The 18,229-nt window shown below is 34.7% G+C and overlaps 1 protein-coding gene across 1 annotated transcript in view; it reads right to left on the bottom strand.

Annotated features, from left to right (window-relative positions):
* mef2ab (myocyte enhancer factor 2ab) overlaps positions 1 to 7,307 on the bottom strand; it is an 18,200-nt gene extending 10,893 nt beyond the window's left edge. The window contains exons 1-3 of the mRNA XM_056259075.1: positions 7,197 to 7,307; positions 6,624 to 6,789; positions 2,115 to 2,318 (exon numbers count right to left, since the gene is read on the bottom strand). Coding sequence (XP_056115050.1) covers positions 2,115 to 2,318; positions 6,624 to 6,677 — 258 coding nt within the window. The 5' untranslated portion in view covers positions 6,678 to 6,789; positions 7,197 to 7,307. The remainder of the gene's footprint in view (positions 1 to 2,114; positions 2,319 to 6,623; positions 6,790 to 7,196) is intronic.
* Positions 7,308 to 18,229: the final 10,922 nt, after the last annotated feature.

The raw sequence follows: 18,229 nt of genomic DNA, 5'->3' as shown, positions 1-18,229 counted from the left end.
CAACAACAAGCGCTTTTGCACCATCTGCTGGTGAAGTCGACTAACAGCAGATGGAGATTATGCTCGGCAATCTTCTGCTTTTCCTGCAGTTCCTGGATGTCAATGTTGAATTTACTGTCGAATTTGAACCACTGAATTTGTGGAAGCGAATTTGCAAAGCGAAATAAAATGGACCGAAAATTGCCTGTTGAATATTATTGGTTGTATTTTTAAACAGTTTGAATATTTTGGAAATTAAATATGAATGGTGAATATGGATTATTGAATTTTTAATAATGAAAATGTGTTTGAAATGTTTTTAATTGAAATATTCACAGCTTAAATATTCAACCATGCTAAATTTCAGCCCATAAAAATGCAAGCCCTAAAAATACAATGCATAAAAATGCAAGCATGGTTAATGCAATGCTTAATTTTTTTTCCAAGTAGTGCAATTCAACAGGCTTTTCATTTCAAAAACATTTGACATTATTTTACTTCCATAGGTTTATTACTTTTCTGTCTGAACAGCTTCAAGATCCTTAACAATCTTTATAATAATCCCTATTTTGATACATATTATAACAGAATTTCAAATGAAAGCTCACAGTTACTGCATATTGCATTCAAATATACTGTAAAACAATAGGGTATGCTAATGTGAGACCAGCACACATAACTTTGATTCAGAAATGCATTCCCCGTACACGCAAGACGCTAACGGGTGCACCGCTTGCCAAAAGTGCCACGTCCTTGACTGATAGTATCTCAGGTTTCCTCGGTATGAATGTTGGATAAGACTGGATCTTTATTTTTAGCTACAACCAATTAGCACGACTCGCAGAAAATCTGTTCACATGACTTCAGCACCAGCATTTAGCTACAGATAGCTAGACGCTGAACATTCAGCATTTACTTTAAATCTGGCATCTCAACAGAAAATAGTCTCACAATCACAACAAATATTGCATGGAGAATAATTAGGTTATTTAAGATAAAAAAAAATTACACACTACCGGACGTACTGGTCAAAAGTTTGGAATAATTAAAAAAAAAATTTTTTTAAAGAAGTCTCCCATCAAAAGACAAAAGTGACAGTAAAGACATGTATAATGTAAAAAAAAAAGATTTCTATATCAAATACATGCTGTTCATTCAAAGAATCCTGAAATATTTTTTTATCACTGACCACAAAAACGTTACACAAAAAAAAAAACTGATACTGAAGACTGGAGTAATGATACTGAAAATTCATGTTAAAATATATTCAAATAGAAAACAATTCTTAAAAATAATAATACTTCACAATATAATGTTTTTACTGTATTTTGGTTCAAATAAATGCAGCCTTGGTGAGCTTAAGAGACTCTCAAAAATATATAAAAAATTATTCCAAACTTTTTACTGGTAGTGTATGAGTCGCTTTGGATGAAAGCTTCTATGAATAAATCAGCCTTGGCTAGCTTCACATGTTGCTTGTAAATGGAGCAAATCCATGTGACAAAGAAGATGTAATTTGAGCACATGCCTCACAGAAGACTGTGATCTATAATTACTCGAGATGCAGACACAACTGTTTGTTAACTGCATTACAACAACGGTAAACGCAGCCCGCATCTCCAGATGCTACTGCTACAAGGTGCATTTGTGTAATCTGTAAAAGGCCCTTCTGTGAGATCAGATATGGGTCATAAGATTCAGAAGAAATCAACCACTACTAAAAGAGATATCTGTGTAGGGAAGCACATTAAATGGGTTGTATGCAATCTTTATATGTTAATTCTTGTTTTTTTTAATGGAATATTTATCCGTGCACATTATTATTCATGTGCCCTCGTAATCTTTGTTTTAAAAAACTTCCAGCGTCATCTCTTCTCTGATGATGTGTTTACTGGCGTGAGGGCGGTACAACCTGTCACTCAAATGAGATCCACCAATAGCAAACCAGCCAATCAATTCTCAATGGACAAAATCAAGTCCCGCCCTACATTTTTTCTTGTTTGAGAAGCTGTTTCACTCGGATATACTTCACAATAGGGAAGAAAAGACTACCGCAAATTCCATTTCATGCCGACTTTAAAATCTTTATCAATCAATTTCATTTAATTTTGTTTTTGAACTGTGTAGCCACTTACTTCCACAATGTCAGAGTTGGTTCTGCTCTCGTGTGGTTCATTATATTCTGTGTATTTCAGCAAGACTTTGTCCATATCCGTGCTGGCGTACTGGAAGAGCTTGTTGGAGCTGTTGAAGATAATCAGGGCTATTTCACAGTCGCAGAGAACACTGAGCTCATACGCCTTCTTCATCAGACCAAACTTCCTCTTCGTGAACGTCACCTGTGAAAGTGATAGGAGAAACAGCCGAGATCAGAGCAACCTCCTTCAAGGTGTATATGTTATCATCGACGTCATAGATATCAAATAAAGAGTTCAAGTAACTTGAAGAGATCTGTTCACTGTTGACTAATGGGTTTTTTGCACAAACCATAAGATACATCTGAAAAAAGCTTTATCTAAAAACAGAGAAAACTGTCAATTATGGACGTAGAAACAAATATTGAACTCTAAATGTCTACCTCTACACGACACTATTTATTAAGAAATTAATACTTTTATTCAGCAAGGGTGCATTAAATTGGGTTAAAGTGAGAGTAAACACACATTTATGATAAAAATAATAAAATAAAAACAAATGCTGTCCTTTTGAACTTTCTATTCAACTGTTTTAACATTGATAATCATAAGAAATGTTTCTTGAGCAGGAAATCAGCATATTAGAATGATTTCTGAAGGATCATGAGACACTGAAGACTGGATGAAAATTCAGCTTCAACATCACCTGAATAAATAAACATTTAAAAAAATTTAATTTATTTTTTAAACAGAAAACACTTATTTTAATTTGTAATAATATTTCAAAATATTTCTTTTTTACTGTATATTTTAAAATAAATGCAGTGTTGCAGTGTTGGTGAACATAAGACACTTCTTTAAAAAACATTTAAGAAAATCTTACCGACACCAAACTTTTAAACAGTAGTGTAAATACAATGAAATAACAACTACAAGCTTTTAATACTCATACAAAAAGTACTGTGATTCTGTGCTGTTTTTTTTCTTCTAAGTATGTTCATTAATAGTATCAGAAGAAGTCATTCTTCACAGCCATCTGATGGAACCCAGCTGTCAGAGTTGCCAGATCTTCTCATGTTTCCTGCCAATTATCACCCTCCCTGAGGAATCTCAAGCACTGCTACCACTTCACAGCTGAGGGACACATTCTTACAACAGTGCATGAAACACTGAGAACAAACTCCTTCAATGTTTGTTGTCAATTTACAAGTGTATAATCACATTTGAAAAAGCTTTAACATAGTTCCAGAGGGGAATGAGGAATTATTAGCGCTTTTGGATAATAAAAGAAAATTCATTTACAATGTGTAACAGAATGAAACACTGAAAATGGACTAATGATGCTGAAAATTCAGATTTATCATCACAGGAATAAATAACACTTTAAAATAGTTTTTTTTTTTTTTTTTCATAATAATATTTCACAATATTACTGTTTTCACTGTATTTTTGACCAAATAAATGCAGCCTTGATGAGCATAAGAGACTTTTCTATCAGTCTCGTATAAAATAAATTACAAACAATCACTGGTGCACATTGTACTTTATTTAGGGTGCACATTAGTACCTTAAATGCACATATTAGTACCGTTTAAAAGTTTTTTTTTTTTTTTTTTTTTAAATAAGTTTTTACCAAAATTTTTCCAGTGAATGATTATGCTAACAGGAAGTCTTAAGGCTTTTTACATCAGACTTAAATAAATGAAGCCTTAAAAAAACTTGCTGATAATGAATTTCTACTAATACTGTATAAATTAAACACCAAAATCACTTCATACAGTACAGAGGAATTATTCATTTACACAGATTTTTTTTTTTTTTTTTTACTTCCATAGACCATTGTAAATCACTTATAAAAAACACTGTGTGTACCAAAAATAATCTTCCAAAAAAGAGCGCCCAGACAAGATAGGGTCTGTGGAGCTGGTTAGTATTATAAATGTAGATCCCAGTGCAGACTAGGTAAATTCAGGCCTGTCTCTGTGGTTTTGCTGTGAGTGATGGCCATCAGGGGCAGAGAGAGAGAGACTGTACAAGCCCTCAGACTGACTAGTCTTGTAATGAGAGATGTGGAGCGCTGAACTGCTCTCATTACTGCGACCACACCACAGGGACTGCAGTCCGCTGAGGAACACACACAAGAGCTCCTGTGTGCAGACGCATGGAGTCCGACCTGTGCATTCATTAAACACGCTCATGAGACATGGGGCACTCCTGAGCGGTCATTCGAACAGAAATAAATCACGTATGTTAGGATTGAAGGTGTGGGACGTTCCTGGTGCTCCAATGGTCTACAAAGATGAAGGGGTTTGTAAAAAAAAAAAAAAAAAAGAGACAGCTAAACAGATTGAGCTTATGATGATACATTTGGCTGCATCTGATGCTGTTCATTAAAGTGGGAATAAATGGGAATTGTAAGGATTTGAATGGTCAGATTTCTTAATAATTGTGGTTTAGTGGAGAAACGTTCTGAATGATTTAGTAAATGAGTCAGTGAGTCGCTTCAAACGAATAACTCGTATAAGTTTGTGTCTGATTTGTCAGTCTTTTTGACCAATTCCTTTAAAAAAATAGTTCATAATACTGTAGCTATCCGCTCATGAACCGGATTGTACTGGTCTCTGTTGTGTGTACAAAATGTAACTGGTTCTTGAATCCAAAATCTTAAGGTTTATATCTAGAGACCAGTAACAGTAATATTGTTCCTGTGACGACAAAGCTGAAATTTTAGCATCATTACTCCATTCTTCAGTTATGGAGGACCAGCTCTACCATATTTAAAAATAAATAAATAAATAAATAAATAAATGGTCAATAAATAAATAAGCATACACTTAATTGCCCCCCAAAATACAATAAACAATTAAATGTAGGTAGAAATTAAATTATACAGTGAGACATAAATGTATATATCTCTTAATTAGCTTCTTTATTTATTCACCTTTGTAATAATTACCTTATTTATTTATGTGCAATGTGCATGTTATAATAATTTTGTCTGTTTTATTCTTCCTTTGTATTATTTTTACCCTATTTATTTCTTCAATGCTATTTATTTCTGCCTGTCGTTTTTACATTTCTGTATGCATTTCTGCCTCATTATGCAAATGAGAAGGTGCTGTGTCTTAAGGGGTCAACTTCTGCCCATTGGTTGGTTAGCATTTTACTGCATCGGTCGAATCTACATGGCTTTCCCCCGCCATAAAGCATTGTTTAGTGGCAGTAATGCAACTCATTGGATGTTAATGAGGTTAAGAAGATGGGTCGCTTCCTCCAGATTCTGAAAAACTACATTGTCGACATCTGTGTCCATGTGTGCCGCTAACTGAAACACACGTTCTGTCAGAGCGTCCAAACGAAAAGTAATAAAGTCAATACTTATAACGTTAGCATTGTTTTCAAAAACAGTTGCTAAATGCCTCAGCTCACTGACAACTTCATCGTAGGTAGCCATCTTTGTTGTGTGACTGTGGCCGGTGGCATGTAGATTCGACCGATGCAGTAAAATGCTAACCAACCAATGGGCAGAAGTTGACCCCTTAAGACACAGCACCTTCTCATTTGCATAATGAGGCAGAAATGCATACAGAAATGTAAAAACGACAGGCAGAAATAAATAGCATTGAAGAAATAAATAGGGTAAAAAAATACAAAGGAAGAATAAAACAGACAAAAATATTATAACATGCACATAAATAAATACTTAAAAAAATTAAGTAATTAATAAAAAAAGTTGAAGATTATAACAGACAATAAATAAATAAGGTAATTATTACAAAGATGAATAAATAAAGAAGCTAATTAAAAGAGATATATACATTTATGTCTCACTGTATAATTTAATTTCTACCTACATTTATTTGTTTATTGTATTTTTTGGGGCAATTAATTGTATGCTTATTTATTTATTGAGCATTTATTTATTTCTGTATTTATTTTTAAATATGGTAGAGCTGGTCCTCCATATTCAGTGTCACACTATCTATAAGAAATCATTGTAATATGCTGATATGCTGCTCAAGAAACATTTATTACTATTATCAATGTTGAAAACAGTTGTACTGCTTAATTTTTTTGTGAAAACCATGATACATTTTCTTCAAGATTTTTTTATGAATAATAAGTTGAATGAATGAAACCGAAATATTTTGTAACTTTATAGAAGTCTTAACTGTCACTTTTGGTTAATTTAATGCATCTCTGCTGAATATACAGGAAGTATTAATTTCTTAAAAAAATCTACTGACCCCAAACTTTTTAACGGTTGTGTATATAGTCAACATTTTTGCAAATGACTGAAATGGACATTAATCAACACAATATTAATCTATAACAGAAAATGTGCAAGGCTCTTTGTAGATTTAAGAACTGATTCAAAGTATGGCGAATACATTAGTCAGTTGAAGTATAGCAACTCAAAGCTTTCTTATATCTACTTACAGATCTAGATAGACTTGGAAAACACATTTTATTCCTACAGGATTTGTAAAGCAGACGTCCTCATCTTACCTGTCTGTTTCTCTCATCCATTATGCGGGTAATCTGTATCTTCTTTCGGCCCATTGTCACTTCCCTTTCTTTCTTTTTGCTAATGGAAATCTTCTTTTCTCACCCGTGGTTATGGTAGTTTATGTTTTGGTAAACCTCCTCTCTGCATTCTTCACCACAACAGAACCTGCAAGAGATGCAAGGAGATGTTAGGCACTGTACAGATTTTACATGAACAAATAAAAATCACTGATGACATAAAATTTGCACGCAACATTTCAATGACACCTGTGGCATAACCAAACACATTTTCGAACATGTCCATTTTTAGAGATCTCTCTTGTAATCTGATCATAAGAGCAGGAAAAGTCACTGTCAACAGTGTTTATCATTAACCTGAATTATTTCCCATTAAAACCACATAGTCTATCACAATCCCTCATACATCTAAAATTACAACATGTAATCTGAGGAATCCTGAAAGAAAACCATCAATCATCACTTTAATTTAAAGCGCATGCTGTCGTTTCCTTCCAGAACTGTACGATAACATCCAAGCCCAAGGGAGAGATAAAACATTCATGAAGGTCTTACTTTTGCTTGTATTTATTCCTCACTCCGAATGCTTCCCAAGAAATATAAGAAAAGATCACTCCAGCTGTTTATGGAGTTCATAAGATCTAAACACTGGCTACAAGGACTTTTTTTTAAAGCGGGTCCTTCGGAAACCTGTTTGTAGAGAATTCCCACCTGATGTTCCCCAGTGAAGGAGCGGATCTTGAGATCTGATGGAAGACAAAGGAACAACACCCGTATTCCTGCACTTTCACACCTTCCCGCTCAGCTCCACCGTTACCAGGGCAACCAACGAGATGCCTTACATACGATCCATCAACTCTGAGTGAAAAGAGAAGCCTGTTTAAAAGAAGGAACCAATGCGATATATATCACTGTATATTTCAGCAATGTTTAATAGGAGTGTAAGTTTGGATTTAATTGCGAATAAACATTAAAATATGGTGTTATACAAATTGCCATATCTTACTTCACAGGACAAATGTTATAACTTTTTTTTTATTGTGAATTATTTACCTAACAGATGAAATGCATGTGGGAATGATATGCTATTCAAATCCTAATTGATTCATCATGCAAATACATAAGTGAATTTCACAGGAACGGTGAGATACACTTTGTGACTCTTCTGCCGTCCAGGTTTTGCATTAATGTAGTTTGCATAGCGGTACTTTCACTTGTTTAAGAGGGTTTGCATCTGTGGTTAATAAAACACCAGATTTCATGACGGAAAACTGCATCCAATCCATCCATTCATCCATCCTTATTCCTCTATCTATCTATCTATCTATCTATCTATCTATCTATCTATCTATCTATCTATCTATCTATCTATCTATCTATCTATCTATCTATCTATCTATCTATCTATCTATCTATCTATCTATCTATCTATCTATCCTTATTCCTATCTATCCTTATTCCTATCCATCTACATACATACATATACACACTACCGTTCAAAAGTTTGGGGTCAGTGAGAATTTTATTTTTATTTTTTGGAGGAAATAAATCAATACTTTTATTTATCAAGGAATAATTAATTTGATCGAAAGTGACAGTAAAGACATTTATAATGTTACAAAAGATTCTAACCCTAACCCTATTCATCAAAGAATCCTAAAAAAAAAAAAAAAAAAACTGTACAACTGACAGACCAACAACTGTTTCAACATTGATAATAATAATAAATGTTTCTTGAGCATCAAATCCTCATATTATACTGATTTGTGAAGGATCATTTGACACTGAAGACACTGACACTGGTGATGCTGAAAATTCAGCTTTGATCACAGGAATAAATTACACTTTACTATATATTCACACAGAAAACAGCTGATTTACACTGGAATAATATTTAATACTATAACTGATTTTTGTTGTATTTTTAATCAAATAAGCGCAGCCATGGTTAGCAGAAGAGAATTCTTTTAAAAGTATTTAAAATCGTACCGACCCCAAACTTTTGAACGGTAGTGTATATATATATAATGCATCATATAAAAGGATGCCCAGTGCATCATAAATTGTGTTAAATGTTGTTGCCAATTGAACCGGTTTGACTGAGTCACTAAAAGAACCGACTCAAATCAGACGTCATTTATTTGAATGAGAGACCCATTCTCATTCTCATCTACATTCTCATAAACTAACCTGAAAGATTTATTGCTCCACTTACAGATAAAAAAAACAACATAATTTACAATGAGTGACTCAGATGGATGAATGTTTCCAGCAGACCAATACGATTCAGTCAAAAACACCACTGGCGTTGTCAGACAGCACAGACATGACATAATCTTACTTATAGCCTTGCTCTGGCCTCCTTACAAAAATCCTTCTTAATAATTCATTACACAAAACATGAACACGGCATTATACCCTGTGGTCTTATATGAGGACGACTGCATCCATCTAGGCCTCGTCTGTTAATTAAGAGTTGTGAGATTGTTTCCATAATAAATGCAGGCTGACACAGATACGTTCTGCAAAACATCTGGCTTCAGGGGTCTCGTGTCTTCTTTCTTTTGTTGTTGAACAGTTTATTACTGTATATTCTTGTTTTTGCTATTCAAAGAGATCTGCATATGTAGTTATTTCTATTATGATGTAATTTAACTAGATTGTTTTATTGCATGAATGTTTGTAGAAGTATTCAGACGGATGGCTTTACAAAACAATATACTGAGTTTCTTGAGTTTTTGGAAATGTAATCAGGGTTTAATTGTACAAGTTCTGGACGGGTTTATTTAAAACTCACCACTGCCTGAAGAACGTCTATGTATAATCAGTTTGGAGTAGTCCAAAAACAATGACGTTTACAGCAAATTTCAATATGATCCCATAAGTATTCATAAATACACTACCATTCAAATGTTTGGGGTCGGTTTTTGAAAGAAGTCTCTTATGCTCACCACTGTAAAAAAAAAAAAAAAAAAAAATTGCTGCCTTAAATTTTTGAGTACAATCAACTTGGATGTTTAAGTAATTTCAACGTAAATTACATTAAACTGACTTAAAAAATGAGTTAAATCTTGTATAACTTTAAAAAAGTTGAAAATTGCTTAACTTCACTTATTTTGATGAGTTAAAGCAATGTAAAAACACATGTTGTCAACTTATTGATCATATATTTTTTTACAGTGCAAGGCTGCATTTATTTGATGAAAAAATACAGTAAAAAGTGATGTAATTTGATGAATAGAAGGTTTAAAAAAGGCATTTATTTAAACTTGAAATATTTTGTAGCATTATAAATGTATTTACTATCACTTTTGATTGACCTTTGTAGTGCACCCTTGCTGAATAAAGTATTATTTTTAATATTTTTCAGAAGAAAAAGGTTTATGGAAGCGTCCTTTTACTGTGACGTCGCAATTGTAAAATATTAATCAACTTTGAGAGATTGAAGTCACAATTATATGAACAATTAGTTGCAGAGAAATAACATTCCTGTGAGAAATAACCTAACAATTGTGAGATAAAAAGTCGCAATAAGTCACAGCATAGAGATATGAAGTTCCAATTGTGAGATAATCACAATGCGAAATAAAATATGTACACAGTATACCAAATGAAATGAAAGAGATCATCCTGCAGAAAAAGCATGGCACAAATCATTGATTAAATGCATTGATTTATAACAGTCATCAAATAAAGCCCAATCAACCTCATCTTGCATAAGAAAGAGCTCAATCGCTGTACATTGACTGGTCTGTCCAAAACACATTTAATAAGATCTGCCAGATATCCCCAGACTCCTTTTCCTTACAGGCTTCTCAAAGTGTTTTTGCAAGAATATCAACTCCTCAGATTTGTTTTTACTCTTTCGTTAATATTCTGCACCTTCCAGCAAATAGAATATTTCCTATTTATGGTACGACTTAAGCACACACAACCAAAGAATCCCTGCTGAGTCCAGAGCTACTGACAGACTCCGTCCTGCTGTGCTTGTTCATGATATCATAAAGCTCACACTGAGAACTAATGTACGTTAATCTCATGCTGTCTCTGAATTAGTTCGAATCAGGAATGTCTCGACCTGAAACCATTCTTTATTTGGTTTATCTGGTCAGCATATGAGTGGATGCATGCAATGTGAGCAGGGGCACTTTTCTGTCCTGAGTTGTTGCAGAAGAAAGTCAAGTCTTAGCCATTACAATAGCAACTGTTTTCATGCCTTAAAAAAATGTCTTCATGCCTTAAAATAACTTGAATGCAACTCTACACCCTTGCCCAATTTAGTATACGCTGTTCTATGAATATGCAAATTAGCCCCGCCTCCACTCACTCACACCAGCTCAGAGATCCACTCGTTGACGTGATTGGTTACAAGGTAGTTTGTGACGTCAGAAACACCAGCGATTTCAAACCGCTTTTTTGAGACTGTCTTTGGTTTTAAGGAGAAAATACTCCGCAATGGTGTTGACTTATGAATTTGCAAATGGTTTGTCTTAACGCATATTAAAAACACCACATAGACATATTAACAACATTAATAACTTGATTTTCACCACCAGGGGACTTTAAAAGTTCAAATTAACAACTGATTTGTATACAATTGCATATAAGGCCGTTTTTTTATGGTATTAGAGTAAAAATACACTCTTAAGAAAAATGGTTCTAAACAGTACCAAATTAGGGTTCTTCGGCTTGTAACAATAGCAGAACCCTTTTTAGTGCTAAATAGAACTCTTTTTATAAGGTTCCATAAAGAACCATGCTTTGAAAGTGCTATATAGAACCTTAAAGGAGAACTCCGGCCCAAAATGAACCTTTGGTCTAATTACACATTGTTACCTAGTCAACCGTTATCTGAGATTTGTTTTCATGATTATCGAATGTAAATAGTTTTATCTCTAAAAACAGTTTAGCCTATACTGCTAGTATAACGCTAGTATATAGGGCATAGAGTAATGACAAATAAAAATCGCTTGTTAATACCACTAACAAGGCTCAAAATAGCCCCACACTAACACGGTAGCATAATGAGGGTCCCTACCTTCAAACCGAAGCATTGAGAACTTTGTCAGTGTCCAGACAGTTTAATAAGAAGATATATTATACATACAGTCCACTTCGCGTATACAGGCAGAAGCCATCTTTGAAAAACAGTCTCTACCAGTTGATCTACGAACGCCGATCCAAGTGCGCTGGTGAGATGTGAACGAGCTATAAGTTGTGATAAGGTGAGCGCGAACAGTAGGCTTGGATCGGCGTTCGTAGATCGACTGGTAGAGACTGTTTTTCAAAGATGGCTTCTGCCTGTATACGCGAAGTGGACTGTATGTATAAAATATCTTCTTATTAAACTGTCTGGACACTGACAAAGTTCTCAATGCTTCGGTTTGACGGTAGGGACCCTCATTATGCTACCGTGTTAGTGTGGGGTCTTGGTCTTGTTGCCTCTATTTGGGTTATACATTTTTAAAACAGCATGTTCTTGTTCATGTACTTTTATTTTTTATTGACATGGCAGATTGTAGCAAAAAATGACAGTGCTCTAATAACAGTTGTTAGCTGAATACATTAATAAATAACAGTTGAAACTGAACACGATATAGATGTAATGAAGACCAAGTTCCAGTGAAATATCTTCACAATCCTCTATGATGTCTTTACGTCCTTCATTATGTGTGTATTCTGAGTGGCAATTTCTCTCAGCAGATGACGAGGTTATGATACGTGACAGCATCTGAAATTAAATACATTTTAAAAAATCAAACAATATGGATCATAAATTCCATTTCTCTGTTACTTATTTTGTGGAGAAGAGAAGATGAGTATCCTTAACTGAACAGAGCTGCTCACACTACATGTTCTGTTAAACTAAAAGAGAAAAAGACATGATTGTTAGGAAATGATTGTTAAAAATTTTAAAGTTATAATTTATAGACATTTTAAGAAAGAAATCATTTACCTGTTGAGAGTATGTTGACAGTCTGTGTAGTAACTGTAGTTGTATAGCTGAGCTCCAGAAAATCAGTAATGAGGAGGCTTTGACAGTTACAGATTTGAAAAACAAAAAGGCGGGAATAAAGAACCCTAAACTCTAACCATTCCAGCAAAGGATTCTTCAGGACGATACGGTACTAAATAGAACTGTTACTACGTGTTTAAAGAACCTTTAAAGAACTATATTTTTTAGAGTGTATAACGACTATGTAATTTAGTGTAGTTTTCTTATTTTTTTTGAAAAAAGCACCACTCTAGAGTACATTTTTCTCGCTTACTATACATTTACTTCAGAAAAGCCATTCAATGTCCATAAACTTTAAAGTTACCATTTAAAGTAGTTTAAAGCCATTGTTTACTAACTATTTTATCCACAGCTGAAACACTTTTTGATCAATTTCAGTAAGTCATACTGGTTCCCTTTCAGTCGGTCACATTCGATGTTACGTCGAACTGACCGAGGAATTGACGTAACGTCGCCGTTCTCTCTTTCAGGGAACGAGGGTTAGACACGTAACCAAGACGTTCTTTCGACATACCATCTGAGGTTCCTACATGATTTTTTCGTGCTATAACTAGCAGTAAGAGGAAGAGATGATCAGTTAATGTACGCCCAACGCTGCAGCTTTGCTTGAACTGAGGATACAGCGATCTGTCACGCCACATTAAGAGCGCCAAAACGGTATTTATTGTTATATTCCGTAATAAAACGTACACAATTTAAAAGCTGAGACTTTCAAATCAAATCAAATCAAAATCACATTGTCCGTGTCCTTTTTGCTCTCACTGCGTGAGAATATGGACGTGTGGTGTGAGAGCATGAGAACAGTGTCAATTGCGCGACTCGTCTTAGTTATACAGTGTGGATATTCAGTCCTAAAAATAAGACTTGAAACCAAATCTGAAGTACTAGCATGCGTGAACAAAGCCCAGATTGTGCAAAATACATCCTGGATGGAAATAATTGCCAACAAATTACATATTACAACAACAAACCCTCAACCCTCTGAAGAAGCAACTATTACGAGAACAATTCCTTCTATAAAATATAAAAATCCTGGCACACAATCCAGTTTATTTTACAGAGACAATCTAATCTCCCTGTACCTGCAGAAATCTACTTGTCAGGCCCATAATATGGGAACCGCTATGCAATTCTACCATTACAGGGTCAAAGGTGACAGCAAAGATCCTTAACAGATCTAGAGAGGATTGCTTTGAGGAATCGGATTAAAAGAAGACTTAGTCAACTACAATTAGATCAGGAAACCTCATCCTCCATATTGACTATAGGTCAAAAGAGTGGACGGAAATGAAAAAAGATAGAAACTGATATTCTTAAGGCAGGTGAAAGTATGAATGGAACTGCACTTAAGTGAATCAGATTTTAATCAGGTTCTAATTCTGATCTGATAGTAAATGTCAGTCAGTTGGTCTCACTTATTCAGTGACTGTATGCTTATTAGATGGTTATTTACCAAATACTCTTTTGAATGTAAATTGTCTTATAACATTCGAAGAAAGAGTGATGCGAGAAAATAAACTAGTTTAACAATTTCTCTCTCTCTCTCAAAGTCCCCTGTACTCAATAATTGTATCCCTTAAAACTAATCTTTGATCACCAAAATGACATATTTAAATGTTTTTTTTTCCTTGAAAAAAAAATCTTCATGCTTTTAAAATAGCTTGAATATAACACTTTTGACTAATTTAGTATATGCGGTTCTATGAATATGCAAATTAGCCCCGCCTCCACTCACAAATTTTCTTTTCTTTCTTGTTGAGAGGCTGTGGAACCTCTTTGCACTGTTTGTTCTTGTTTTTTGCATTTCTTTCTTTCTTTCTTTCTTTCTTTCTTTCTTTCTTTCTTTCTTTCTTTCTTTCTTTCTTAACCTGTGTAAAAGTCATCATCATCATCATCAAAAATAAATAAAAAATGGTTGCCATGAAAAACGAAATTATTAACAGCGGCTTTATGCAAAAATAATTCAACTGCAGAATGCCACGAGAGAGTAGCCTGACTACGTCAGACTTCGTACTTCCGCTCAATTTCAGTTCGCTTCAGTTTTCCTCCGGCCTGAAAACAGCCGGCCAATCAACGAACAGAGGGCGGTCTGAGAGCCGTGACGTAGACGCTAAGCGCCGAGTTTAAGATTGTATTTTTTAGGTTAGGGAAATCGAAAACGACCGCGGATATGGAGATACGGGATGCAATTCGCTCTGTTGTGGAGAATATTCCCGGCATTTGCAAACTGAAGCCCGAACAAGAAGAGTGTTTGTTAAACATTTTGAATGGAGGTGATGTTTAAGTTGGAGAGAGAGGTGATTGCGTTATGTGATTGGCTTACGGGTAACCAATGATTTTATACTTCAGACAAGCGCCAGCCCCCCCCCACCCCCCCCCACCCCCCCCCCCCCCCTCCCCCAATAGCAATTATCCAGACTCTGTGTAAGCAGCAAAGCGAAGTAGCAGAGTTTGGTATTACCAGGCTAACGAGAGAGCCATGTAATAAAGAAACAATTCTCAAGAATAACATTCTATTCTTCAAAAATACCAATTCTCACAAACTAACCCTAGATAATTGTTTCTTACAGCATTTTATGGGAAGACACTTCAACAAACATAATGTGCAACTTATTACTTATACGTCTAAACCTTTAGCGCAATGAAACAATATGCCATGTCGCCTAAGTTCAAAACAGAATTGTATTCGGTATTATACTGTATGTTACACATCGCCAGACAGTTTAAAAAAGCCTGGAGTAGTTGGCAGTCCAGTCCCAGAGGCACAGCGCCAACCCTCCTCAAGCCCTCAGGTTTGGCTGCGTTCACTAAATCTTAACAGTCTGTCTAATAAAGCGCACTCATGCTCCTTCCTCAAATCTAATGTACAGTTTGATTTGGCAAAGCGCAGACGTTTCTATTTCCACTTCACAAAAGAAAGCTTCTTGGATCTGCAGGAAGCCAGACTGGGGAGCTAATATTTAGAGACAATTATATTTGATTTCTGTGTTTATCGAGTATAATTTCTAAAGGATGGTAAACCTATTTAGTTTCGAACATGTGGAGCGGCGGTCAGGCAGAAGCCAGCCAGAGGTCTATGGCTGTGTTGTTGGAACAGACCCCACATGAGAATGAAGTTAATTCTTCTGAAGTACAGACAGCTCAAAAACACATAAAGCCCATGTGAAATGGTATGATATATTTAAAAAAACATGCATATGATAGGTTAGATATGCTGTTAATTAAATGTAATGGATTAAATATACAATTACATGTAGAAAAACCAACAAGCATTAGTTTGAAAGAGCCAATATAAGTAGGTAAAGGTAAAGAGTTAGCTTAAGGTGCATTAAATTCTGACAATCTGAAGTGTTCAAATGCAGATGAGCTACAGTTGAAAGAGAATCAATGCCATGACATTGGTACTCGCCTCTTACAACAATCAACTTGACGCATTGACTTTTAACATATAACACAACATTGTAGTCACTAGTCAGAATATATGAAGTCAATTTTTCTGTGGCTACATCAATGTCAACAAACAGTTAAACTCATGAAGTTAAGAGCTTTTCTTCTGAACCATTTTGTTATTAATTTTACATGAATTGCATCAACTGATGTCAATTTTATTTTTAGTGTTCACACAATAGGCAATGGAATTAACAATGGACATGCTCTAATAGCATTTAATATTTAGAAAGCATCACGCTACATTTTTGCCATCATTTTGAACAGTAATAAATAAATAATTAAATAAATGCCACTTGATATTTTCTTATAATGCATTGATATTATTAAGCGTGGCTTTAAATGTCTAATTATTTTTATTTTCCAAAATTGCCTCATATGCTATAAACTGACATCAAAACTCACATAGGCCTACACTCTGTAGCTATAAGTTACACATTCTTTGTGAATGTATTGAATTTGGATTATTTATACATCACAAGGCGATACATAGGCCTACACCAAAGAACCAGACTCTTAATAAAGTAAAAGTAAATGTAAACATTTTTTTTATCACATTATTAAAATAATTTATCACAAATAGCATACGACTACAGTGCAATTTAATTAACCCTTTTTTTTTATAAACCAAAGTGGCAGCAACTACTTTCTATCTTCCATTAAGCCCAACATCACTGACAGACAAAAACACGTAAAAGCGACGAATGCTGACGTCACACACTTGCTCGTAACTTAAGTAGGCAACGGTTATCAACGAAATTAGTTAGCTAATTAAATCAATGTGTAATTACGTTACTGAATGCGACTTATTAATTCACCAACACGCGTTTAAATCCACATCGCTACATCAGAGAGCAGAGTTCTCACCTTCAGTCGGGCGCCTTCGAGTTGCAGAAAGACAAAAGGAGCGCAAACCGAGCGAATGGATTGAAACAGCAGGAATCATGTACACGGTATAATCCCGAGTCATTGTTGGACTCGTGCACGCGCTGCTCGCTGCTCCTCCCTCTACATCAGTGTGTCCTTCAGAGACCTTCCACTCCACCTCACAAACACACACACACCGGTCACCACACAACAACATGATACATCACACGAGCCTGCTGCAGTACAGTGTATTCACAATTACAATATTCATATCACAACAGTTTCTATCTATCTATCTATCTATCTATCTATCTATCTATCTATCTATCTATCTATCTATCTATCTATCTATCTATCTATCTATCTATCTATCTACTTCTACTTATCTATCTATCTATCTATCTATCTATCTATCAGCAGAAAACACATTTGTGCATAAATAAAGAATTGTGTGAGGACATATACGAAATAAATAACATTTGTGCATAAAATTAATTATTCTGAGGAAATATGCACACACACACACACACTTGAAGGAAAAGCAAAACTGATAAAGGAAATGTTACAGTAAACTACTATGAATCTACTTAACTGTAGCTGACTAAATGTCATTAGTTTTGGTGAGAAGATGAAGAGCAGGAGAGACATCTGTTGGCCTGTCACGGGGAATATATAGTGTCAGGGACAGGAAAATATATTACATGTTTCATTCAGGGTGATTTATGAGATGTCTTAATGTTAACGGTCTCTGTGAAGTCAGTGACAATCCAGGACTGGAGCTTTTTCCAGGCTGAGGAACAAAAAAATGGAATTAAATAAATAAAATCACCTAGTATAAAATCATACATTTCACAATTAGTAATATAACAGGCGCTGAAGTATTTGCATCTTAATTTATGTAAAATGACGCAGACAGCACTAAGGAAGAAAAAGTCTTGCTCCAGAGATGGGCTGAAAAACTGATGATGTAGTTCGAATGAAGTGAATATCTGCTTTCATTCTGCATGGAGTAAGATCTCATGAAATCCATACTTTCTGTTATAAAATTATTATTCTAAAATGATAAAATAATCAGTTTCCGCTCTCAGTTGAGAAATAGTGTATTCCCAAAAAATGTGAAATTTTCCATTTGCACAAGCAATTAGACATGATTATATTTCCATATATTTCCATATCATTAGAGTGACTACATTAACCACTCCCAAGTAAAATGCATAGACCCCAAATTGTTTTGGAATATATATACAAAGTGGAAGTA

Source organism: Rhinichthys klamathensis, unplaced genomic scaffold (assembly GCF_029890125.1).
Source record: "Rhinichthys klamathensis goyatoka isolate OS25496 unplaced genomic scaffold, OSU_Roscu_1.1 h1tg000165l_1, whole genome shotgun sequence".
Classification (NCBI taxonomy): Eukaryota; Metazoa; Chordata; class Actinopteri; order Cypriniformes; family Leuciscidae; genus Rhinichthys; species Rhinichthys klamathensis.
This window is presented reverse-complemented; position numbering and strand designations above follow the sequence as displayed.